Below are 25,262 nucleotides of genomic sequence, written 5' to 3' on the forward strand. Positions count from 1 at the left end.
GACGCGCGCTACTCTGGTGCCTTATTGTAGCCGTTGTCGTCGGAGAGCCCGTTTTGCGTGGGACTGCCCTTTTCTTCTCATGCTTTCGATATACCCTCCTCCTTCACTTCCCACCTCATAGTGCCGCTGCCTCCTCCTCCACTATTCTCCTCGCGCACTCTTCAATAAAGCCATCTTTCCTCTCCAGCTGCTCTCCGCGTTCGCCCCTTCATTCTTCGCTGTGCATGATTGCTCGGCTACACCGATGAGGCGTAGGGTCGTCGACGCTCCACGCAGGAACGGGTACCTAGGAGCTCTGCTCCAAAATGTACTTGCTATTTACAGGCTAGCTTGAGCACAACCAGAGTAGCCTTGTAGCAGAGCGTGTTCTTATTTCTTCTACTGATTATCGTCGCATTCGTGCGGCTTCCTGCTCGTAGCGCAGGGACATAACTGAATTTCGCGATAGCGCCGTCCCGGCGCCGGCTACAATGTGGTCAAATGGTACGGCTTGAAGCGGACAACGCGGATGACGTCGGATGAAAGGGACAACATGGCAGCACGGAGTAGGAGTTACGCCGTTGACTTGCAGGAGGACGCGCCAGGGACTCGGGTTAGGGAAAGCAGCTTTTCTAATAGGCCCACATGCCATGAAAGAATTCATAGAAGAACGTGGTGGCACACACTGAAGTCGACGTCTCAATGGCGGTAGTCAAAAGTGGACTTTTACCCTGCATGCGCCACAAAGGCGAAGGCGGGAAACCTGGCGCGCCTTTAGTGGCGTGTGAATAGCACCACCAGCGTACTTAGACGAGAAATCGACAAGGGTTGGAAAGAGCGTCTCATGAGGCAACGTTGGCCCGCTTCGAAATAGGAGATAGAAGGGGTAGCAGCGATCGGTGTAATGGCGCGAATAATTGTACCCGAACGTCAATTATGGAAGGGCAACGTCCAAGTAATGATGGCTGAAACAAACGTAAATGGAAAGCAAGTCGGCAATGGTCCGACTAAGGCGCTCAATATTGACACGTGTACTTATTTATCTTTCTTGGGTGACCACGTTTCACCGCCTAAAAGCTCAGCGCAGGACGCGCCTACATGTATTGGAAATGTCTAGAATGTTATCGATGCTTGAATCCGCCGCCTGCTGTTGCCGAACCTGGTCTGATCTCATTGCATGTATGCGAGACGCGAATGGTCTAGAACTTTGTGGAAGGCATGCGGGTTCCAGCGATTACTCTGGAACATTCGACGACTGATGTATAAAAGCCGAAGCGCTTGACCCGCTGATCAGATTTTGACGATCACCGACTGTGTTCACCATTGTCACCCTTCTTTAAGCGTAGCCTGTTTTTGTGGGCACAGGTTCGTCCAATAAAAGTTAGTTTCGTCTTTCACAGTATTACTACTGTGTTCCTTATACAGTCACTACCATGTGACATCTGGTGGAGGTGCTTTACGTTCATGTACCGAACGCCCCCGACAAGCCGTGATCTAAGCCCGGACAGTAAAGACAACACCAACGTGGTCCCCGAACATCGAGCAAGCCGCCAGCTACAGCAGCTGCCCCCGGAACACGGACTTCTACTACAGACGACCAAGAAGATTGCGGCCCACACAGCCCCAAAAGCAAAGCAACCGCAGCGTCCCCAATAGTTCTGCAGCAGCCCAGGTAGCGACCGACGTTTCGCGGTTCCACATTCGAGGACCCAGAAAGCTCGCTGAAGACGTATGAGAGGGTCGCAAGGATTAACAGCTGGAACAGCGACGACAAGCTTCGACATGTCTATTTCGCATTGGAAGACGCCGCCAACAAGTGGTTCTAGAATTGAGAAGCCACCTTAAGGTACTGGGACCTGTCCAAAACGGCTTCCAGCAAACGTTTAGAAGCGTCGTGCGTAAAGAGTGAGCCCAAACTCTACTAGAAACCAGAGTACAACTTTCCATTGAGACCATAGCGATCGTCACGGATAAGATGGCCCGTCTTTTCCGGAACGCCGACACGGAAATGTCGGAGGAGAAAAAAGTCCGCTTCCTGCTGCTGGGCCTTAAACAAGAACTTTTCGCCGGACTGATTCGGAACCCACCCAAGACCGTAGCTGAGTTTTCCACAGAGGCATCGAAGATTGAGGAAGATTGAGAAAACTCTGGAAATGCGCACTGGGCAGTATAGCCTACAAGTGCTCACGCCGCAATGCGCCATCCAAGGACTGGGTTCCGACGACCTTCAAGAGTCCATCGATGCAACTGTGCGCGAAGAGCAGCGCAAGGTCTTGCCTTTGCCGCAACCTCAAGTGGACTCGTTTGCTGACATTGTGAAAGAGGAGGTTCAGCGAGCGCTTGGAGTTCCTCAGGTGCAACTACAATTGCCGCAAACCCACCCGGAAGGGAGGACTTGCGCCGCTCTCCCATCGTCAAGATCCCCCTCCGCGACCGCGCCAGGGCCCTGTGATGCCGCAAGTCCGTCGTCCACAACCGCTGCCACCAGCACGCCTACATGTCTCACAGTGCAGCTACGCGGGGAAGACGGAAATTTGGCGCGCCCCCGAGGAGTGCCCGCTCTGTTATCACTGCGGGGAGGCCGGACATATCTACCGCCGATGCCCATACCGCGAAATGGGACTACGAGGGTTCGCCGCCAACGCTCTGCGCCCGCAGCAAGGAGAACGGCTTTGCGGTATTCCCTACTACCTAATCCCTACTCAATTGAGCTCTCGAAGACCGCCCCGTTCGCCATCACCAGGCCGCTATCTGTTGCCGCAGCTCCGTCCATACACTGGCCTAGCCGGGGCCCGCTCTGAGAGCCCATATCTGGAAAACTAAAAGCAGCAACCAATGCAGGTGCGGTTACTGTTCGTGGAACTGACGAAGATCCTCCGCCGCCGACGAGGACGCCCAAGAGACTATCTCGACGACATAACAACGACACGCCGCCGACCCGACGAAGTCTAGAAGCAAAGAATACGCCTACTAAAGACGACCTGACGACGCCACGTACCAGCCACAGGTCAACGCGACGCAACCGTGATCCGACGCCAAGACCCAACTGTAACGCAAGACAAAGAACCACCGACCTCGACACGCTTTTCGACGGCCACGGAGTCACCGCCTTAGTGGACACAAGAGCCGATTACTCCGTCATGAGTGGACACATCGCCGCCTAGTTAAAGCAATTTAGGGCTGCATGGGAAAGCCCTCGAATTCGGACCGCTGGAGGACACCTCATTCATCATTCAATCAGCACGGCAGAAATTACCGTTCATGAGAGGACTTACTCTGCCACCCTCGTTATCCTCCGACAGTGTTGATGAGATGTCATGCTCGGCATGGACTTCCTAAACCAACACGGCGCAGTCATCGACCTGAAGTCAAAATGGATAACGTGGTCGGAAGATAAAGCGGTACTGCCAGAGAGCTCTTGTAGTGGCCACGACAGTGCTCGAAGATCAAGTGAGCATCCCACCGTGCTCCAACATTGTTATTTCCGTCAGCACCGAAACACCCGCTGACGTAGAAAAGGCGTCATCGAGGGTAAGCAACGGCTACTACTCCACCGTGAAATATGTGTCGAGTGAGGCATCGCTGGACTGCACGGAGGAAAAACGAAGGTGTTACTGACAAACTTCAGGCGGGAGTTCAAGCGCGTCAACAACGGCACGACATTCGCTTGCATCGAGGAAATTGCGGAAACGAGCAATGCGTTTGTCCTCTCGCATTCTGTCGCATCTACCCTGACGACCATATTTTCCGAACGAGACTTCGACATAAATGCAAGTCTCCCCATGAGTAAGCAGCAACAGCTCAAAAATCTTCTCCGACGATAAAAAATAGTGTTTTTCGAAGTCATTGAGGATTCGACAAATACCAGTCGCGAAGCATCGCATAATAACTGAAGAGTGCGCTTGACCACACCGCCAGAGCCTTTAACCAGTTTCGACACGAGAACGTGACGCTATTCGGCAACAAGTAGACGAAATGCTGCGCGACGACATCATGCAGCCGTCGAAGAGCCAGTGGTCCTCTGCTGCAGCCTTGGTGAAGAAAAAAGAAGGAAACCTATTTTTCTGCGCCTATCATCGCCGACTTAACAAGATCACGAAGGACGTATACCTATACCACGGATACACGGCGCATTGGATCGGCTCTGCAACGCTAAATACTTCGCATCGATGGACTTCAAGTCTGGCTACTGGCAAATAGAAGTTGAGAGAGATCGCGATAAGACTGCCTTCATCATGCTAGACGGCGCCTACGAGTTCAAGATCAGGCCATTCCGACCGTGCTCGGCACCTGCAAAGTTCCACCGCGGCATGGACATGGTATTAGCAGGACTGAAATGGCACACGTGTCTAGTTTACTTGGATGGCGTCATTGTCTTCGCCAGAAATTTTGACGATCACCTTAGGCGGCATGCGACAGTATGAGAGGCCATCAAGTCATCAGGGCTCAGTCTGAAGCCGGAAAAGTGCCGCTTCGCTTACAATGGGCTTCTGTTCCTAGGCAACGCCACCAGATATCTGGAGTCCGCACCGACCCGCAGAAGACAGCTGCCAACGCAATGTTCCCACAGCCCATCGACAAGAAAGCAGTGCGTAGATTTCTTGGCATGTGTCGACTATAGGCACTACGTCAAGGACTTTTCACGCATTGCGGAGCCACTAACACATATAACCAAATGCGATGTCGAGTTCAAGTGGGAAACCCAGCAGGCCCACGCATTTCAAGAACTGAAACAACGCATGCAGTCACGTCCCGTACTTGCACATTTCGACGAGGACGCCGATACCGAAATCCGCACTGACACCAGTAGCCTAGGCATCGCTGCCGTCCTACACTGTAAGAACAGTTTACACACTTTGGCTTGCCCCTTCTGCCATACAAAAATAATCGTCATCTCCCTTGGTGCGTTTCCTTTCTTTATCGCTGCGAGCCCGGAACTTTCCAGTAAAGAATGGCACGCGCGTTATCAGCATAGAACAGTTTACACCCTTTGGAGTGCCCCTTCTGATAGCGCGCGCGCCGTTCGTCACGGGAAAGTTCCGGGCTTGCAGCGATAAAGAAAGGAAACGCATCAAGGCAGATGACGATTATTTTTGTGTGGCAGAAGGGGCAAGCCAAAGGGTGTAAACTGTTCTTAGAGTGTAGTCCAGAGAAAAGACGGACTTGAACGAGTGATATCTCATGCTAAGCGGTAGCTCTCAAAAAGCGGAAGACAATTATTCTACGACTGAAAAGGAATGCCTCGCCATCATTTGGGCTACAGAAAAATTCCACCCATACCTATATGGCAGGTCATTCAAAGTCGTCAGCGACCATCACGCGTTGTGTTGGCTAGCTAATTTAAAGGACCCTTCTGGACGGCTGGCGCGGTGGAGCCTCAGACTGCAAGGATATGACGTGTCGAGTATTTGGAAGTTAAAACGCGCATTGTCTTCGTTCACGCTACAAAGCAACCTGCTCGTGAAGAAGAACTTCTCACTAGTCCGCGCCAACTACCTTCTTATTGTTACGTTAGCGCTGCGTCCAGAAGTATTGCACGCCCTACATAAGGATCCAACCATTGGGCACCTCGGAATCTCCTGGACGCTGTCGAGGATACACGAAAGGTAATAATGGCCGCGTCTGATCGCTGACGTCGCCCGTTACGTCGAGACAAGCCAAGACTCTCTGCGACGAAAGACCGCGCCGACAAGGCCAGCAGGATTACTACAGCCGATCGAACCTCCTTGCCAACCGTTTCAGCCGATCGCGATAGATTTGTCGGGACCGTTTCCCTAATCAACATCCGGAAATAAGTGGATCGTCGTGGCGACGGACTATCTCACCCGCTTCGCTGAAACTAAAGCTCCAGCCAAAGGCAGCGCAGCCGATGTGGCGAAATTTTTTGTCGAGAACATCCAGCTGCGACATGGTGCCCCAGAAGTCCTCATCACCGACAGAGGAACGGCCTTTACAGCAGGGCTCACCCTAGCCATTCTGCAATACAGCCAGACAAGCCACCGGAGGACAACTGCCTACCACCCGCAGACGAATGCTTTCACGGAGCGCCTGAACAAGTCCCTCGCCAACATGCTAGCAAGGTACGTCGACGTGTAGCACAAGACGTGGTACGCCGTCGCGCCGTATGTAACCTTTGCTCATAACACGGCGGTGCAAGAAACGCAGATCACAAAGTTCAAGATGCTTTACGGAAGAGACCCGACGACGACGCTCGACGCCATGCTGCCGCACGTCACCAACGAAGAGAATCATGACGTCGCCACCTATCTCCAGCAAGCCGAAGAAGCCCGACAGCTCGCCCAACTACAGTTCAAGAACCAGCAGCGTACCAACAGCCAACGCTACAGCCTCCGACGACGCTACGTCCAGTACCAGCGTGGTGACGGTTTTTGGGTTTGGATGCCAATACGTTGACGAGGACTCAGTCAGAAAATCTTGCGACGCTATTACGGACCATACAAGATCACCCGACGTGTTGGGGAAATGGACTATGAGGTGGTGCCAGACGGCATTTCGCATACACAGCGGTGCCGCGGTCGATCTTAAGCTGTCCACGTGGTGCGTCTGAAGCCCTATTACGCATGCTGACGAACTTCCTTAGTTAGTTGTTTCTTTGCTGAGGGTGTTCTTGTTTATTACTTTTGTTTGTTTGCAGCATCGTGTCGATGCTTTTTTAAAAAGGGGGTATTCACACGTGTACATGTTTATCTTTATCGGGTGGCCCCGTTTCACCGCCTAACATATGTTATCGCTCAGCACAGGACGCGCCTACATGTATCGGAAATTTCTAGAGTTTTATCGATGCATCTATCCGCTGTCTGTTGTCGCCGAACCTTGTGTTATCTGATTGCATGTATGCGCGATGCGAACGGTGTAGAACTTTGTGGAAGACACGCGGCTCGCAGCGATTATTCTGGAGCATAAGACGATTGATGTGTAAAAGCCGACGCGCTTGACCCGCTGATAAGATTTTGACGATTGCAGACTGTGTTCGCCGTTGTCGCCGTTCTTTAAGTGTAGCCTGTTTTTGTGGCCACTGGTTCGCCAAATAAAAGTTAGTTTCGTCTTTCACAGTATTGCTACTGTGATCTTTATACGTCACTACCGCGTGGCAATATGGCTGTTCCTTTAGGTATGGTACACGGTTCTAAGTTTGTGCTTAGTGTACATGAGCTAAACAAATTTTCGGTAACCGTAGATAAAAACTATGGAGCCCGGTCTGTGAAAAGTTCTCGACGAGATACGTGAAGTAAATTGACGTGTTACAGCAGGATGTTAGTCACGTCTGTAGCGCAACTGAACTGGATAGCTCGTGTGATTTCGCAACGGGTAGAATAATTGGTAGCGGCAGCAATCCACTTATTTACTGTACCTCAGGTGGGAAAAGGGCCGAGGAGGCCGAGGCCATCTCAATTAAATGGTTCGGCAGGTATTATCAACTGGCTTGAGGAATGCAGCAGCAAACAAAGCCGGCATCTTTAGAGGTTGGCTTGCCTTTCAGGCAGCGACATAACGTCTTGCGGACCGGTAGAGCACAGGTCAGGAAAAATACCTTCGGACCGGATGTCAGCCGAATGGGCATTGCACTCCAGCGCTTCAGTCCCTATAACGACGAATTAGGGCTTCTTCACTTGGGAAGTCGACAGCCGTTCTGCGACCTCCGGGACGTTCCAAGCACCGTATTTACTTTGCTTCCTGCTTCCGACATGCACAAAGTTGCTGGTGAATAAAGGAAGTCAGCGACTTTTACACGCTGGCCTCAGTTTTCTTTTGCCTGAAATGAGAGAACGCTTTTGGGTACTGAAGGCAAGGCAGGTCGTAAAGAAAGGAATTCGCGAATGCACAGTCTGCCGGGAATATTCCCACAACAATATTCGGAGGCCGTCCTGCCTCTAACAGCACACAGGGTTCCGCTGTCTCCACCTTTCGAAGTCGGTGGTCTCAACCTGGCCAGATTGCTTCACGAAGACAACAGTGAACCAAACAAGCAGTATTATTTACTCATCTTCACGTGTTCAGTCACGAGAGAGATTCATCTGGAGTTCAGTGGTCGTCAGTCACGACAAATTGCTACTAACATTTAAACGACTTGTGACACGATGCAGAATGCGTAAGATTGTATATTTTTACGACCCCAAGACATTCAAAAAGGCGTAAAGGAATATTCAGCGTCTTTATGAGTAAATAAAATCATACAAAGTACAATCGTGTTTCGGAAGTCGCATGATTATTTGGAAATACATTGCAATACATGTGGGGAGGATTTTAGGAACGACTCCTAAATACGTAGCTTACATTGAGGAAAACATTGGGAAATCATTTATTTGACTATGAAGAACTTTCGACCACGCTCATTCAAGTTGAAGCGGTGATAAAATCACGACCCATAACATATGTCTGTGGAGAAAGCCCTGAACCAACTTCGCTTGCGCCAAGTCATTTCCTTATAGGTCAAACAAAGGTTGACTATGCTTCCTCCAGACTTATCAAGCACAGCAGGAAAAGAGACAGCGTCGTCGCTCGAAACACTTCGACGAAGATAGAAATACAGAGAGCCTACGTTAAACAATCTATACAACTGGTTGTGACAAGAGTCCAACAAAGGCTTCGTTCAGCTCACGGTAACGAACCTGGACACAGAATCAGAGAGGGTTGGGGCCTGATAATAGAATTAAACTTGCCAAGAGAAATGCGGAACATGTGACAACTGACAGAAGTATTTCCGGGCAGCGACGCGCAAAGTTTCCTCATTTAAAGTGCGCACTTCAAGGGGCCCCACGTCGTGAAGACCGGTACAGATGCTCTACCACCTAGAAGTAAATGGACAAGCTCCGATACTTGAGAAACATAAAATCATCTTGAAGAGAAGAACGAACACGCAAATTGTTCTGCCGGGAACTGTTAAACATGCTAAGCAAAAGGACAGAAATTCAAAGTTAGCATGGACACGAGCACGTGCCCGCATTATTTTTACTTGTTTTAGAAAGCGTGAAATAAACAGGTACTCTACTTCGCCTCGGCTTCCTGGTTTTCAAGAATATACCTTAATTACAGCAGTAAAAAAATATTAATCCACATGCGTGCGCTTTATGCCATACATTTAAGATTGCTGTCATATGTATATATATATATATATATATATATATATATATATATATATATATATATATATATTAGCTGTGCTTTTTCTCAAAATGAGACGGAAAGCTCTATTTGAATGAGTAGAGTCTAAAATATTTCATGCTGACAAGTAATTTTTTTTTAATTTTCTCCCAGTCACTTGCTCAACTGAAATCCAACCAGAGCATTTCTGGGAAGCTTGCTGTGGTGTTTCTGCAAGGATTATTCCATTCAGAATAATGCTGGTGGACATAACATTGTGTGCAGCTCACTATATTGGGCAGCAATAAGCTTCGTCGAATTGCTTATCGAAAGCGGATTTCACCATAGAATGGCACATTAGTGGTTCAACAAGGAGTTTTTTTCCAGGGGTCTTGTGTTACATAGTGACTAAGTTGCTCGCTTGATAAATGGTTTACTAGTCTGTCGTACATAATAAAACGACTTAATTTTAGCAGATTGGTGCATTTGGACAAAGATACTCAAATATACATTTACTTATTTGTCCATAACTTTTGGTCGTCCATTTTGTTTAGCCCTACACTAGATAGTTGTGCTTAGTGATACCATGTACATATTGTCACGTACGAGTTTGTACCGCTGTAGACAAAAGGACGTTGGGGGTGAACAGAAGGTTGATGTGTTTTGACGATCGGTAGATGGTGTTACCCTTACTACTGAGCTACAATCTTAAAACTGTATATATTGCAAATATATATATTTGCTCCATGTAACAATATGTCCTCGAATTATGGATCTGTATTGGAGACGGTGAAAATATCCAAATGCGCCAAATGAAGCAGCTCAGTCGACATGCAAATGGTCATCTCTGTTCACGCGCACTTTCATTAAATGTATATACCTAATTGTAACTACGCAAGGCAGCACTACGTTCGTAGATTACTACGCTAAACAAAATGGATCGTTGAAGACCTAATCATGTGTCTCGGAATCAAGTCTATATTCAAGATAAATCCATTGAACTCAATAGTTAGACACATAAGACTCAGGACATACCATTGTCGACAATAACTTTGGACTAAAGTGCGAAGAACTACAAGGTAAACATACACCAGAAAAATATGACAAAAAGAATATTTCCTTAAAAAATAAGAGTACAAGAAACACAATTTGCCTCATGTCCTCCGCGATATCTTTTTATTCAGATCTTGAAGCACCTTAGCTTCCTTCTGAGATCGGAGCTAGCTGTCACCAAGAAGAGACATCAGTCGCTGACAAAAAAAAAACACTATTTTATAAACAAACCTACCCCTCCGAAAGTGTGCGCCACAACGGTTGAGTTTAACCCAAATATACAAACTTGTTTAGCCTCTCTGTCATCATCAATGACCACTGCCCAACTAATATTAGCCTTGGAGGGGCCCACGCATCCCATACGCGCGCTTGCCAACAATGGCCGCCTGAAGTAGTCTTGCACTTGAACCTTCTCGGCTTTGATTAGAAAGCAATCGTCACGCTTACTCAGATATGCGAAGACCATCAGGTGGCCAGCTTTGCGTCGCCATCAACGACGGTGGCTCACGCAGCGACTGCAGCTGATTAACTCTTCTGATAGAGATTCGATGGCACGTCAGCAACCTCGACAATCTGCAACGCTCGTCCATATATTTCTTTTTTTACAGCGCATTTCTGTCTACACAGGTGAAAAACAGTCATAAAAACTTCCTGTTACCAAGCGGAACCGTATTTAAAATCGGCCTTGAGTGTACATTCGTAATTGTGGAAGTTTCGGATGTGTTAGGGCCAACCACAGGTAAGACTAAAATCAAATCATGCACAAAAAAGCTTTAGAACGAAGGTAATAGTCTAGTGCCGGTGCTTTATTCCCATGATGGCTGCGATAATATCTCTGGAAACTTATTTAAGAGCGCTAGGAATTAGGAATGCTGGTATAGTTGGAGATTGCTCAACACCGCACCAGTTCTGCCACACAGGAACCTGATAATTCTATCATTTTAAGCCCTCTAAAGCGAAAAGAGACAGAAACATTAGGAAGGAGACAATATTTACGCAGGTAAAATTATATTCTTTATTCTTCATGTACCAATACGCAATTCAGTTTGTGCTAGTATATTGGTATTACTATCCGCTTTGCCATTAGGTAAACTGTGTGTAGGACGCGTTTAGTAGAATACCTCCTGCAAAGAATAAAGTAAGATAGATCAATATTTATTTCAACATCACCATCATCATGGTTTTTATTTTCACCACTGCATACAAGGTGAAAAAGAGAGTCGGAAGAACAAGGTTTACACGCTATTTATAGAGAGTTTGGCCCTATATCACAATGCAACCGTAGCAGCTCTGCAATAATTACATTATATACGAAAAATACAAACGTTTCTATAGATGAGTACGTAGGTACACAGTTATACACTTATACCATACCTAATGATGAGTATTTCACGAACAATATCTTCTTCTCTTTCCAAGATGACCATTTTATTTGGCGCTATACGCTGACGTAAAAAATAGACCAAAACCATATAGCCGCACGTGAACGTTAAGTAGTTATAAGCAGTGCAGCTACTGTTGGAAGTAGGTCTTTACTGAGGAAGTACAACAGTATGCAATTTCGTTGTTCTCTTTCTTCACCTTGTTTAGCAAGAACGCCTATGTGCCACTTTGAAGTGCTTATCATATTGCGTCAGCAGTGTCGAAGCAGCAATATTTTTTGTACCTTCTTTGTCCTTTTTGGGCCTTGTCACGAATCCTGACCAGCAAGATATATACAATTTTGTTAAATTTTGAGGATTATTTACATCGTAGAGGCAACGTGCGCCTGCATATCGAAAACACGGACAAAGAAAATCTGACACTTCAACCGAGGAACAGTACATTTGCACTAACAGGAGCAGCCTTCTTTTGCAGTAAGTACTGTCGGCGTCATTCATATGTAGAGAGGGAGAACGGCGGCCGCCAGGCCGCTCCGGAGGCAGTTAGCGACGTCTAACGGTAGCTGCTGGACTCGGTCGGCCGACGCATTTATTCTCGGGCCCAGCTGCTACCGTTACACTTCGCTGGTGGCTGCGGAGCACCCGGCAGCCGCCGTTCCCGCGCTCTTCACAAGGGTGACGCCGACTGCGCTCTTTAGACACATTAGACACTCTAGTAGTGTACCGGAGTTTTATATGACTCGAACCTCGACAGTACAGAAGAGAAATAAGTATTTCAGCCTTTAGCTGAGGTAAACATTCAGCACGCGAGGTGATGCACCGAGAAGAAGAAATTTTACATATAGTTCGCTGCTCAAGCATATTACATCTCAAATATTTAAAGAAGATGACACCGAAAGTTTTAATGGTACCAACACTTCCTATCGCTTGTATAACTAAAATAACATATATACGCAATAAAGCTTTACCTTAGCACTGCACACGGCTGCTTACTGCAAAGGGTGTACGTCAACCTATATTTGTAGGTTATGTAGTGCCAAAGATATAATCTGTGTGATTTATGTTCAGACGCACCAGTAGCGACAGGTGTGGTGTCATCCGCATACGAGATTGTCACTCTATAGTTCATGGACATCAGGCATCCAAACCACCCTAACGCTGTGCCCTGTAGGACACTAGTACGCGCTTGTAATGATGATATGTCATTGCAACCCTTAGAAACCTTATTCTCAGAGAGAGATAAGATAGATCACTGGATAGCAACGGGCTGGCCAGAATTCCCGAGCCCGCCTCGCGCGCTGGGCGCGGGGCTCAGGCCGGGTAAGCAATTGTTGACTTACACCTCGGCGGGCTCGTGCCTAGCGGCGTCTAACTCGGGTCGCGCCCGGATTATAGGCCCAGGCATGCTATTTGCGACTCCACAATACTGAAGAATATAAGAAGTGCAGCCCTATGTAAACTTTAGTTAGGTGTTGTGGGTGTGTTGTATGGGAGAGTCGAGGCAGGCAGGCCACGACACAGCAGCTCTATGCTGTAGACATTAGTTTACATTAGCGGTATTTTTCGGCCAAGGAGAAAACGGTTCCAGTAATCAACTGCGCCAACTTTTTAATGCGATCAGCATTCGTTACCAAATTGGGGTACTTTTTATCTATCGCTCTATCTGCCTATCTATCGGTCAATTTATCTATCTACCTTCTATCTACCTATCTATCTTACGCCAGCTGACCGAATGGTTGTCTCCTAAATTGAGCCACTGCGTATATGCTCGAGGTTGTGGTAGCTCCATCGTTGTCATACGGTAGCGATCATACAGTTAAAGTAATTTTGTTCTCATAACGCTGTCCTACCAGTGTCATGATTTCAGAAGCTTCATGAAATTGTTGTCCAGCCTTTATGGTCACCGCCTTAGCAGTTACATCAACGTCATTCCACCGTAAACATGCTATTGTCATTCAATCGTGGTTATGTCACGATTGTTGTGCCACTGTCGTCATTTCGTCGTTGATATACAGTCATCGTCATGCATTTACTGACATACCGTGGTCCCGATTGTTGCTTGCTCGTCATTCCCGCTTCATCCTCTCATTCTTGCCATACTGCCATCGTCCCACTGTTTTCGTCTTACAGTCGTCACGCATTCATCCCTATGCCATCATCGTCGTACACTTGTCTTCCTGCCATGGTCGCTCGGCCGTGCCGTCGCGCTGTTGTCGCACTATCGTCATCATTGAAAAAATTGCATGCAATTGTGGCCAGCCATCGTTTGAAACCCGTTTCGTCGCTCCAGCATCATAATTTCTCCTTCGTTCTGTTATAATTGTGCTATCCTAAATTGTTTGTGATTATGCAGTTATCTTCATGGCTTTGTAATTCTGTCGTGTTTATTAATCGTAATCACTTCAGCAACATTCCTTCGTCGACACTGAATGTGCCGGCGGCATACGGTCCTCGTCCTAGCATCATGAGAACCATGTTGATCGATGATCATGCGTAACAATTCGGGCCAATCATGGACACAGTGTATGTAGCATATTGCCCAAGCACTTGAAATCCCAGAAGGACCTCTGCCGATTCTAAATAAAGGTCTCCAACTGAATACCGTGTGTCGCAACGTGGTCGCTACATTGCGTGAACCCTGACTGCATTAACTTCGATTGTCATCTCAAGATGAGTTCTGGGTTGATCCTTTTATCTTCACGACACTAAAAAGTGTGTTGAGCATTGTTCCAAGGTTATTAATATATGGGATTCCTAGAGCTGCTCGGGTTCAAAAGTCACATGTACGACCCGACATTCGATGAAGGTAGTGCTGTAAGGTCGACAGTGGCCCTGCCTATCAACAAGGCGAAGCGCATTGCGGGAAGTTGCTTGCAATCACAGAGTCGAAAAAAAATGACGAAGGGTTAGAAATCAATTTGCATAGCGATCGCGCTAATGAGATTGAAAACTATTTGGTTGTTGCGAGACACGCCGCAAAAACAAATTCTCTGGAAGCTCTTCAGGTACCTAAGCTATCCGTCGTAAAGCAACCACAAGACGAATAAATGAGGGGACTTTCGGTACAGCTGGCTATATCTTTCAAGAGAAGACGTGTTTAGAGGCGCAGTCGTCTGCAATAAATTCTTCCTGCGCAAGAATATGTAGTTTTTGTTTATAGCCATCACTGATGTGCAGCTTTGCGTTGCCTGTGCGCGAACATTTCAATGGCTAGACAGAAGGTAATTTGTGGACAAGCTTTTAGTGAATTTAAATAAAATGGTAATAAATAAATTTTGCAAAGTTCATTGCCAAATGCTGTTGTGAGTTAGCGCCTGGTGCCAATCCCTACTGGTTTCCGTTATTATTCGTGGTTACCGGTTCAAGCGAGCTGAATATTCTGCCATAGTTCCTCGCAAAATTAGTCTAACTAACTTAATTCCGACCTTCAACTGGGTGTTGCTCCTAGCTAACTACTTTCACCCTACGATTATGCAGTAAAATTTTTGAACATTAATGAGCGGGATGTGAAAAAGAAAACAGCACATGGAAAAGCTTACTGTAGCTGTGAATTTTTATTTTAAATGCAGTTTTACATTTTTGGTGGCTCAACTCACGTGTTCGTAGCCTTTTTATGTTTTCTAGCACGAGGTGAGTTCCCTGCGAATTGACGTGAACGAACAAGCGATCATATCTCAATCTGACGGAAAACTACCGAACCTTGGTTCTAATGCCCTGTACTGAAACACAAGTATGCTTAGTATAAACTTGCATATGTGGCAAAATGACGATCCTAAGTTGTCGATTCAAAGACTGACAAAGTTATAGCTTAGCCAAAAAAGTCATAAAAATGGTATCCTCGATATCAAGTCATGATTGCACTTGAGCTTTACCCACGTGGATCATCAATTTCTATTTATTGACATATGCTTCTAGTGTACGTGCACTATGATGTTTCTGGAAGCCATTATGTCAATGTGTTTAAATTTGCGTTCGCGCCAAATATATTGGCTTGACTTTCATCACTGCGCATCCCAATGGTTTTATGAGATTCAAAAGTTAGATAAGATGGCTGGCGGTGGGTAAGGAAGTGTTCACCTATGCCTTCGCTATAGTATATTGTTGAGCTAGTCTCTGATAATACTAACAGTCTGTAAAAGTTCGCCTGGCAGTTAATCGAAATGAAATCGTTATATCTCTCACAATTGAAGCAGCCAGCAAGATCAGACGCAGGGGAAAATGCTGCTTTGATGCACCTTCAAGACAACGCACGGCTCGTTGATCACATGCCAGTCTCTCCACAATGACCGAAAACTCGAGCTAGCTTCGAATAGGCTCAATGCATAATCCGTCGAAAAGAACCGGACTAGCTACCATTCAGGTTTAAAAGCAGCACGCCCGGCTCGGGCTGGCCCATGCATTGTACTTTGGCGCTCGAGCTCGGAACGGGGCCTGTTGAACTGGCCCGTGCAGTGACTAAGATTATCAAGCATGCGTGGAATCCTCCAGACACCTTAATTTGCTGGTATATAAAGCAGTATTTCATGGTTTATAAGGTGAATACTAGGGGCACACAAAGATTCGCAGTTTCAGAAACAAATCAAATCGACTTTTCTAATTGGTTTGTATTCATTATCAAAGTGTGCAATTCAAAATTATCAAATGTTGGTTTCTCTTGAATATGTAAGGAATACCATTTAATAACTTCTCAGAGTAGAATAAATCGTAGTAGTGAAGACTCTTCTGAATGACTCTGTTCGAGGAGCAGCGGTAGCTACGCAAGGGTAGCAGTTCCTGTGTGAAGATATAGAGCCGATAACTTCTTCAGAAAACTCAATATATACAGGGTGCTGTTATTGCCATAACGATTACATGGACGCTCCGTGCGCATTTCTGCAATCGCAGAAGCCGTCGCCCCGAGGATTCGTATAAAATCCAAAGACGATAAAATCGTCGCACCGCGTCGGGTGCTCTTTGAGCGAGTGAAAGCCTTCGAGTGTGTGGCGGCGATCGCGGTTCAATCTTGTGCGCGCTACCGACGGAAGCGCAGAGGACGCGCGCCGTCTTCCGTCGCGCGCAATGTTCCCGGATGAGGTACAGGAAAGGCTGCGCGTTCTGCTTCGGGCGGCCGGGGCTGCCGGGGCCGCATTTTTCAAATTGCTCGTAGGTACAACGAGGCCTCACGTTTCTCCAGGCGCTCGACGTTTCTGCGCAGGCACGAGTAAGAGCGGGTTGGAGAGAGAGAAAATGTGAGGGCCTTTGTTCAATGAATATCTGACTCTGCCTAGGCACTACGGTGGAGAAGTGTCTTTGCGCGTGTTGTGTGCATTTGTCTCTAGGCGCGCCGACATTGCGGAGTAAGGTCGATTTTCTTTACGCTCGGACGCTGTCTGCCGGCACGGTGAAACAGTTGAATCAGTGATCACTGACGCCCCATTTTATTGTCGCTGTTTCTAAAGGTACGTAGGAAAGACTTTCTTGCGCGTGCGGAGCTTGTGCTGGACCAGTCATGCTTGATTATAACTTTGTGCCGCCTTACGGCCTTCTACCTTCGAAAAAATTAAGGAAAAAAGCATCACTGATTTTCCCGGGGGAGAAAGAGGTGCAGTAGTAGAGGCCTGGCCTGCTATCCTCGACTTTTAAGCAGCATTTTTGTGTGGTCACCTTCGAGTGAAATAAACGCACAGCGCCTTATCAGCCACGGTTGAACGCGACTGCCTGGTCTCACGCCGTGAGGATTATTGCAATCGCTCCTCGTCCAGGTTAAGTTATATTAGCTTAGGTTTAGGTTAGGTTTATGTTATCTAAGGTTACATTAGGTTAGCGTAAAAGGCGTTAGGGCGGCGCGGCGTATTCCCACAGCGGTTACGCCGTGCGGATTATTGTCTTTCCGTCAAAGCCACGTTAGGCTAGGTTAACGTTAAGTTATGTTGCTTAAAACACGTTAGCCGGGCGCGGCGTATTATAGCGGTTGCAGGGACGTCGAGCATCACCAGCGCCCTTTGAGCCGCTCGCTTTGAACCACCGTTGCTAAGGCGCTCTGCCTCCTAGAATTTTATTATATGTGGCCCACCGTCTTGTAGCGTCCCTACTGCTCTCATTAAAACATCTGCGATGTTATCACTTCTTTGACCATCGGCAGCCAGTGTCGGAGCATAAACAAACTGGACCCCACTCCGCAATGCCGGCATGTCTAGGGACAGACGCATAGAATATGCGCAAAGAAACCCCACCGTAGTGCCTAGGCAGAGTCACATATTCATGGAGAAAAAACCCCACATTTTTTTTCTCGTACCCGTTCTTGCTCGCCCATGCGGGCAAACGTCCGACGCCTCCGCAAGTGCCACTCCCCACTGTACTTTCTAGCATTTGTGTTGTTAAACTTTTTATATAACTTTTTTATAGTGCTGACCCTGTTCTCTGTTCCTTTCATTACCCCTTCCACCTTCCTTTTTCGTTCGTTCTCAGCTGCGCTAGAAGCCTAAAGCAGTCATGACATACACCAACTCGCCCAAACTGCCACGCTTTTGAAGCATCTGTAATGTCGTGGCCGCGCACGCCCTGCCGGACCACTGTACTAGTGTGTACTAGATTCGAGAGTGGGTCCAACGAGGGATCCGCACTGAGGCATATTTTACTGAAAATCCAGATAGCGCCACCGTTGCCTTCTTCTGGACGCCACGCCCCCGCGCGCGGCGGAGGCCGCGGAGGCGTCAGTCGGCAGCGTGCCGCCACGATCGAGCGCAGCGTTGTAGTTGCTTTCGAGTATGATCGTGCCGGGATTATCCCGAGCCATGCAGTCAGATGGATCGCGTTTGCAGTTCGTTTTCCTTTCTAAACCGTGTGTGCGTGTTTAACTGCGTCAAGAGATAACGAAATGCAGAGCTCTTATTGCGCAGAAATGAGGATCATGTGCAGTAATGGGATGAGGTACACGAATAAATTACCTATGTGGCATAATGAGGGCTCAAATAAAAATTGTCAGTCCTTTGTTTTCTTCCTTTCTCAAGGCGACATATTGAATGTTACCGAAATTTCCCCGATGCCCTAATAACGGCAGCAATTTGACATTTAGGGAGCATGTGGGTCACATTATTCATTACGTCCAGCAAATCTTTTTTTGTAGTTTATTTGTGTTTTTTGAAAATATTTATGGAATAGCCGTTTTCTTTCCTATTTTTATGCGTCATGCGCCTGAGATGTAGTTGGTTTTCCAGATCCCCTGGGTGAACAAAGCAAAACGGATTGTTTATATTTGCTTGGATTATGAAGCATGTTATCGGTCGTCTGTGCCGTCGATTTCGCGCACGTTTCCATTGTCACATGCCTCCAATCTAAATAACGGTTCAACTGAGAGCGGGAGCGTTCTCTTTCATGACCGGCCTTCATCTGTTGCGTATGAGATTATTCTCTTTCACGTGGGCTGCTCGGGTATAGGCTGTTCGTAGTGATACAACAGAAAATACGGCAAGAGATTGTGGGTACCACATCAGATCGAAGCGCCGTCTTTCCACGCTGTGTAGATAGTTCCTGGCCTTCGATGATATGCACATAATATCTCAGAATGTACTTTGTATCAAAGTGCAGCTCACAAATGGAGTCGGTGGCTTCCGAAGGGCCGATCAGTGCGGTAAAGATTGCGCTCCCACAACCGGCATCTTTCTTCTTCTTTAGGGACGCCGAAGAGCGACAGCTTGGCCAGACCTTTCCACCTACTGTATGTGGTTTCGCAACCCACTATGCAACAGTAGTTCTTCGCCGAGATGTACAAGGTGTGGTCATGCTCACATCTTTGTTTGTTCGTTAATTGATTTCTTTCTTTCTGTACATCAACAGAAATCGAAGCAAAAGCAAAAGGCTATACAGCCTGACAGAGGTTTTTGCTCCGAGATACAGTTCAGCACGCAGTCATAATAAAGGTAGAGAAACAGCAACAATATACAATAATTAACATAAGATAATCATTCAACAATCTAAATTGTCTCTATAGATATATAAAAAACAACAACAAAAACAGAAATATCACAGAGTAAAAAAAACAAGCAGATCGACATATATATTGTAACAAGCAGCAACAAAAGAAACAATGTGCGCTCAGAAATAAAACACACAGTGCACATTGAGTAAGATAAAAAAAGTCAATAAAGATGGAAGTTGTAATCAACACTTAAACAGTACTTAAACATATTCAATGCAGTTTTCTAGAAGAATTTGTTTAAGCCTATTTTTGGAAATTTCTTTATTTAAATCTAAAATGTTGCCAAGTTTATTAAGCTGACTGGGTATTTGGTGCAGAATGTGCTACCGACCATAGGCAATTCTAATTTCTGGTTTTCTTATAATTTGTGTACGGAGGCAGTATTGAACACATCTGGAAGAACTGTACGTGGGATATAGCTTATTATTTTGGAAATGCAAAAAAGCTTGAGATGGTAGATTTGGTTAGCTTGCAATATGAAATGTTTTGTAAATAGCGGACGCGTGCTGAGGCTTTGCGGGTGACCATTATATCCCTCAAATATCCGTAGGACCTTTTTTGTAATGTGAGTAGGGTGGTACAATTCCGTGTTGTCGCTCTGCCCCGGATCAGCAAGCAGTAACAAAGCCTGGAATAGAACATTGTATGATACAGCGCTTTCTTAAGCCAAAGTGGTAATAATCGACTTAATCTGTAAATACATCGAACACTTTTACATAATTATAATGCTAATTGATTTGCGTGTTCATTCCAGGACAGGTCTTCCTGAAACCATACGTCCAGAAATTTTTGAACCTTAACTTGCTCAAGCGTCTGGCCCTCAAAGGAAACATTGAAGCTTATATTCCGTGGCTTATTGATAGGTGCAAACAATATGTATTTAGTTCTACCCGCGTTTAGCCGTAACTTCTTGACTTTATGCCAACGAGACAGCTTACTTAGATATGTGTTTACACTTCCTTCAAGGTTAGAAATTGAAGCACCAGTAAAAAACATGTCAGTGTCATCGGCATACATAATTATTTTAGGAGAATCTGGAATGCGACACAGGTCCCATTTACATAAATTATAAATAACTGTGGTCCGAGTATAGATCCTTGTGGGACATATTTGTTGACCTTAGCATGCGAGGATGTCTCCTGAATAATAACTACATATTGGTAACGGTCTGCCAAGTAATGTTGTAGTAACCTATTGGCAATACCACGGACGCCGTAATTATAAAGTTTTTGTAGAAGAACGCGATGACACACGGCATCGAATGATTTACGGAAATTTAGAAACACTCCCAGCGTGTAAAGCCTTCCCTCGAAATTATTTAGTATCTCACTTTTAATGTCGAGTAAAGCAAGCTGGGTGGATTTACCATTTTGAAAACCAAACTGGGCCTCACTTTTGATATCATACTTATGAACAAATTTTGTAATCCGATATTAATAGCACTTTCAAACACTTTCGACATTATCGGAAGTACCGATATTGGTCGATAATTTGCAATTTCTTTGTCGTTACCACCTTTGAAGACCGGACACACGCACGAGCTATTTGCAGTTGATCAGGAAAAACCTCAGTAGAGAAAGTTAAGTTAATAATGTATGACAGCGCGGGCGATATCACATCAGCAACGTATTTTATTAGCATATGTTTGATGTCATCATGTCCTGCCGCACAGTTCTTTTTAATCTTGGTTATTAATTCTTCAGCCTCACGACATGAAATAGAATGCAAAACTATAGAGTTAGGTAAACCACGGTCATTTATCAATAATCTTGGATCATCGTCATCACATACATCATCGCAACCACAACTAACAACGAAGTAATCGTTCGTTTCAGTGGCAACCTCTCTCTAGTCAAGGCCGCTAGAGTTAGCTAGAATGCTAGGGACGTGGTTTTGTTTTATTCGACCGGAAAGATTTCTAACCTCGTTCCAATTTCTCCTGGGATCATTACTTATTCTACAAAATAAATTCTCATAATATCTGAACTTCGCACACCTTACTTCACGATTTAGCTGGTTTCTGTACTTTTTAAACTCAATAAATTTATGTCGCCTGTCTTTACAAATTCATGTTACATGCTTTTCTTCTTTTTTTATTTTTTAAAGTAAGATATTAGTTATCCAGACTTTTCTAATTTTCTGCCGTTTTACGTACCTTACAGATACCGGGAAAGCATCCATATAGCATTCTATCAGTTTAGACATGAATACGTTGTATGTCATGTTAGGATCCTTTTCCCGGATTCCACTCGGTTTGAATAACATGATGCTGGAATATTTCTAGTGTCCTAGCGTTGATCTGGCGTGACCGCACTTTTTCATTAGCTTCGCGACTACCATTGGAATAAGGAAGGGTACAAAACATAGGCAAATGGTCGCTTAAATCTACAACCAACGTTGAAGCAATGCAATGCGATGGTTGTATGTTCGTCAAACAGATATCAAGGAAAGTGGCAGTCTGTGCAGTGAGAAGGGTTGCCTTACAAATTACGTTTTTTGCAAGGAAGCGATTACGCTAGTACTGTTAACTGGCGTGACGATGCATCCGGAGATAGCATATCGATATTCACGTCCCCCATTGCCACAAATGGAAGCCAGTGTGACACAAATATTCCAGCACGTGTTCCATGAACTTGGCAAATCCAGATTTAGTCCCAGAAGGTGGTCGATAAACGACCGCAGCAAAAATTTTTTCTAGGCGTATCATAAGGCACTCTACAACACTCTGCCGAGACATCAGACAAACCATAGACATAGGCGCGGGCCGTCTGCAGGCGTGTACACCGTGCAGACGGCGCCACTTGACGAAAATGACGAACCTCCAGTCCTGGCAGAGGAGTAATTTGATTGTATTCTTTGTTTTGCACATACTAGGTGCAAAAATCAATTAGAGGGAAAATGACGAAAAAAATTGAAGGATGCTTAAGCTTCGCCTTCAAGAGTAGAACGCGACAGCGTTCCCGTCGACCCACCAAGGGGTGTAAGACAATGCGCTACGGCGCAGCGATCACTTACGAGGCGCCCCGCATCGGACTTTGCGCCCACCTATCACGCGGGGAGCGTCGAGCAACGCAGCGTTCGGCGCGGCAACGAAACGTGCGCCTGAGCAAACGGAACGAACCAAAGCACTCGGTGTCTCGGAGGGGGAAACGATCTACGCCAGCCAAACGTCGTGATCGGCACGGGTAGATAGATAGTAATCTAAAGAAAGAACGGCGCTTGATTCTGCAACCCGTGTGGGAGCACGCCGAAGCGTCGTCAGGGGAGAGGAAGTGAGGGCCGCGACGCGCCTGGCACCGGTCCCCGCACAGCCCTAATGCGCGCGTGGCGCGCCACCTGTCGGGGCAGCGCCGTATATTGAGCGGAGGGGGTCTTCTGTGTGCGCCGCAAGATGGCTCTGCGTGTGCAGTAAGCGCAGAAGAAATTAGCGGAAACGTACTTAGGTACTCGTGTAACTGCGACTACTCTAAGTTACATGCTCATAATTACCGATATACACCGCAGTATAACTTTCTACGGCACGTTTGTAAGGCAACACCGCATTCACTAGAAGCGCTTTTGTACCGCTTTCAAGCATCGAACTCGTGGCTAAGTACAAAAATGCCTTTGCTTTGCAGCCACGGTTTCACTGGGAGAGTACCTGTATGTAGTTGAAAAAAGAAAGATTTAACAGAAGCTCTTACCGGCATACGTTTAACTCTCTTAAGAACATCTCGTTCTGAACCTAAAACAAATACTGTACGATACAACGGTACAGGCAAGAATACATCAACAAGATCTTTGTACAATTTCTTACTAGTACCAACGGCCAGGTATTCCATAGAAGATCTTGCTTTTAGTATTCGGAAAGACGCGACCACTTCACGCAAAAAAGCACTCAAAGGCATTGGCCCCGCATACATGGACGACACTACATAATCAGGCAATGAATCACGCAGTCTAGCTTGAATCATTGTTCTCAGAAAAGCATCCTTTTGATCACGCAAAAATGTAAACCTGCTTACAATCTGTTTTAGGAACAAATGTGACAACCCCAGCCCCCCGTTAAACACTCTATGGAACAGATTACTATGACTTGTACGTTCCCATGTTGAGGCCCAAATGAACACCGCAAATACTCTATGTAGCTTTTGCACAGACATCCTCGTCAGACATAACGCTTGCATCACATAAAAGATTTTCGCGACTAAAAACAAATTACACACTGTGGCTCTTGCAAACATTGAAAATGTATGCCTTCCCCATTTGCCGGTCTGGGTTTTCATTCGCGCTACTTCATTGTCCCAATATTCTTTGCTATCTCGATAATGTTCGAGGGGGACACCTAGGTAGGTGCCTGGAGTTACCGCCCATTGCATGTTACAAAAAGTCTCAGGCTTGTATTGCCAATTCCCATGCCAAAAACCAAGACACTTCTTCCAGTTGATAGCACTTCCACTTGCAGCACAAAATTTTACAGCCTCTTGTACAACTGCTTTGACACTGTCATAGTCCGCACAAAACACTGCTACATCATCAGCATAAGCTAAAAGTCAAACTTCAGTTTTATGAAACGTGTAACCCCGAATGTTTGGGCTCTTCAGCAGCCGCAAACAAAAGGGCTCGCGGTAGAGAGCGAAAAGCAGGGGGGATAAAGGGCAGCCTTGTCTCACAGACGACAGCACAGGAATACCATCACTTAACTGCCTATTAATTATCAGCTTCGCTATACAACCATTGTACATCATTTTAACACCTTCTGTAATAACAGTTCCAACATTGATATGGTCTGGGATCGAGAACGGAACTTCGTGTACGACTTTATCGAACGCCTTGTGCAGATCTAATTGCAACATGGCCACGCGCCCATACATTCCGTCACAGCATTCAAGGACAGTTCTAGCTGTGTGAACATTGGTAAAGATTGACCTGCCTTTTATGCCGCATGTTTGATGTGGCCCTACAAGTGACTTAATAACACTTTGAAGGCGTCGAGCTAAAATCTTCATGAATATCTTATAGTCCACGTTTGTTAGACTGATGGGACGGTATGATTCAACAGACTGTAACTTAATCGGATCACTCGTTTTAGGAATTAGCACTACGTAGGACGCTCGGAAGGATGGAGGACTTGCTTTCATTTCATAGAATTCGCTAATCAGCCTTTCAAGTGCGACTGCCATTTCTGTTCTAAAGGCTTTATATAGAGATGCCCCGAGACCATCTGGCCCAGGCGACTTGTTTGAACTAAGCTCCAGAATCGCTGATTGAATTTCCTCAGCCGTGATACTGGCTTCTAGAGCGTGCACAAGGTCATCCTCTAATCTCGGCATCAGCGATAGGACTTCAGTTCTGAGGTAGTCAGTGTCCGGAGTATTAAGGCTGAAAATATCTGTGTAATGTTCGACGAATGCCTGCTTGATTATTTCTCTTCGATTTGTGATTTCGTTTTGATAGCATATTTCCGTTATCTCTTTCGACAAAGCGTGCCTTTTTTCATCACTGAGCGCGCGTTTGGTGGGCGTCTCTCCGGACCACAGTTTCTCGTTACGCGCCCTTATCACTACGCCACGGTACATTTCTTCGTCTGTTGCCTCGAGCTTAGTTTCAGTCTCTTTAATTTCTTTTGTGAACAATCCCGGCTCGTAGCACTCCGTACTTAGCATAAAATCTAGGGCACTCTGCAGCTCCTTAACTCGTTCTTTTTCTTTTCGCCGGAGCGCGCATGATCTATCAATAGCGGCTCTTTTAATATCACATTTGAACTGCTCCCATACTTGCATAAAACTTCCGGAGTTACTTCGCAGCAT

At 46.1% G+C, this 25,262-nt stretch overlaps 1 protein-coding gene across 3 annotated transcripts in view; it reads right to left on the reverse strand.

Annotated features, from left to right (window-relative positions):
- Nucleotides 1-11,135: 11,135 nt before the first annotated feature.
- LOC142578084 (uncharacterized) overlaps nt 11,136-25,262 on the reverse strand; it is a 151,508-nt gene continuing 137,381 nt past the window's right edge. For all 3 annotated transcript variants that reach the window (XR_012827160.1, XM_075687503.1, XM_075687502.1), the window contains one exon: nt 11,136-11,258. Coding sequence is in view for 2 of the 3 variants with exons in the window: in XM_075687503.1 (XP_075543618.1) it covers nt 11,244-11,258 (15 nt within the window). In the remaining variant the exon portion in view is untranslated. The remainder of the gene's footprint in view (nt 11,259-25,262) is intronic.

This window comes from Dermacentor variabilis, chromosome 4 (genome assembly GCF_050947875.1).
Source record: "Dermacentor variabilis isolate Ectoservices chromosome 4, ASM5094787v1, whole genome shotgun sequence".
Lineage (NCBI taxonomy): Eukaryota > Metazoa > Arthropoda > Arachnida > Ixodida > Ixodidae > Dermacentor > Dermacentor variabilis.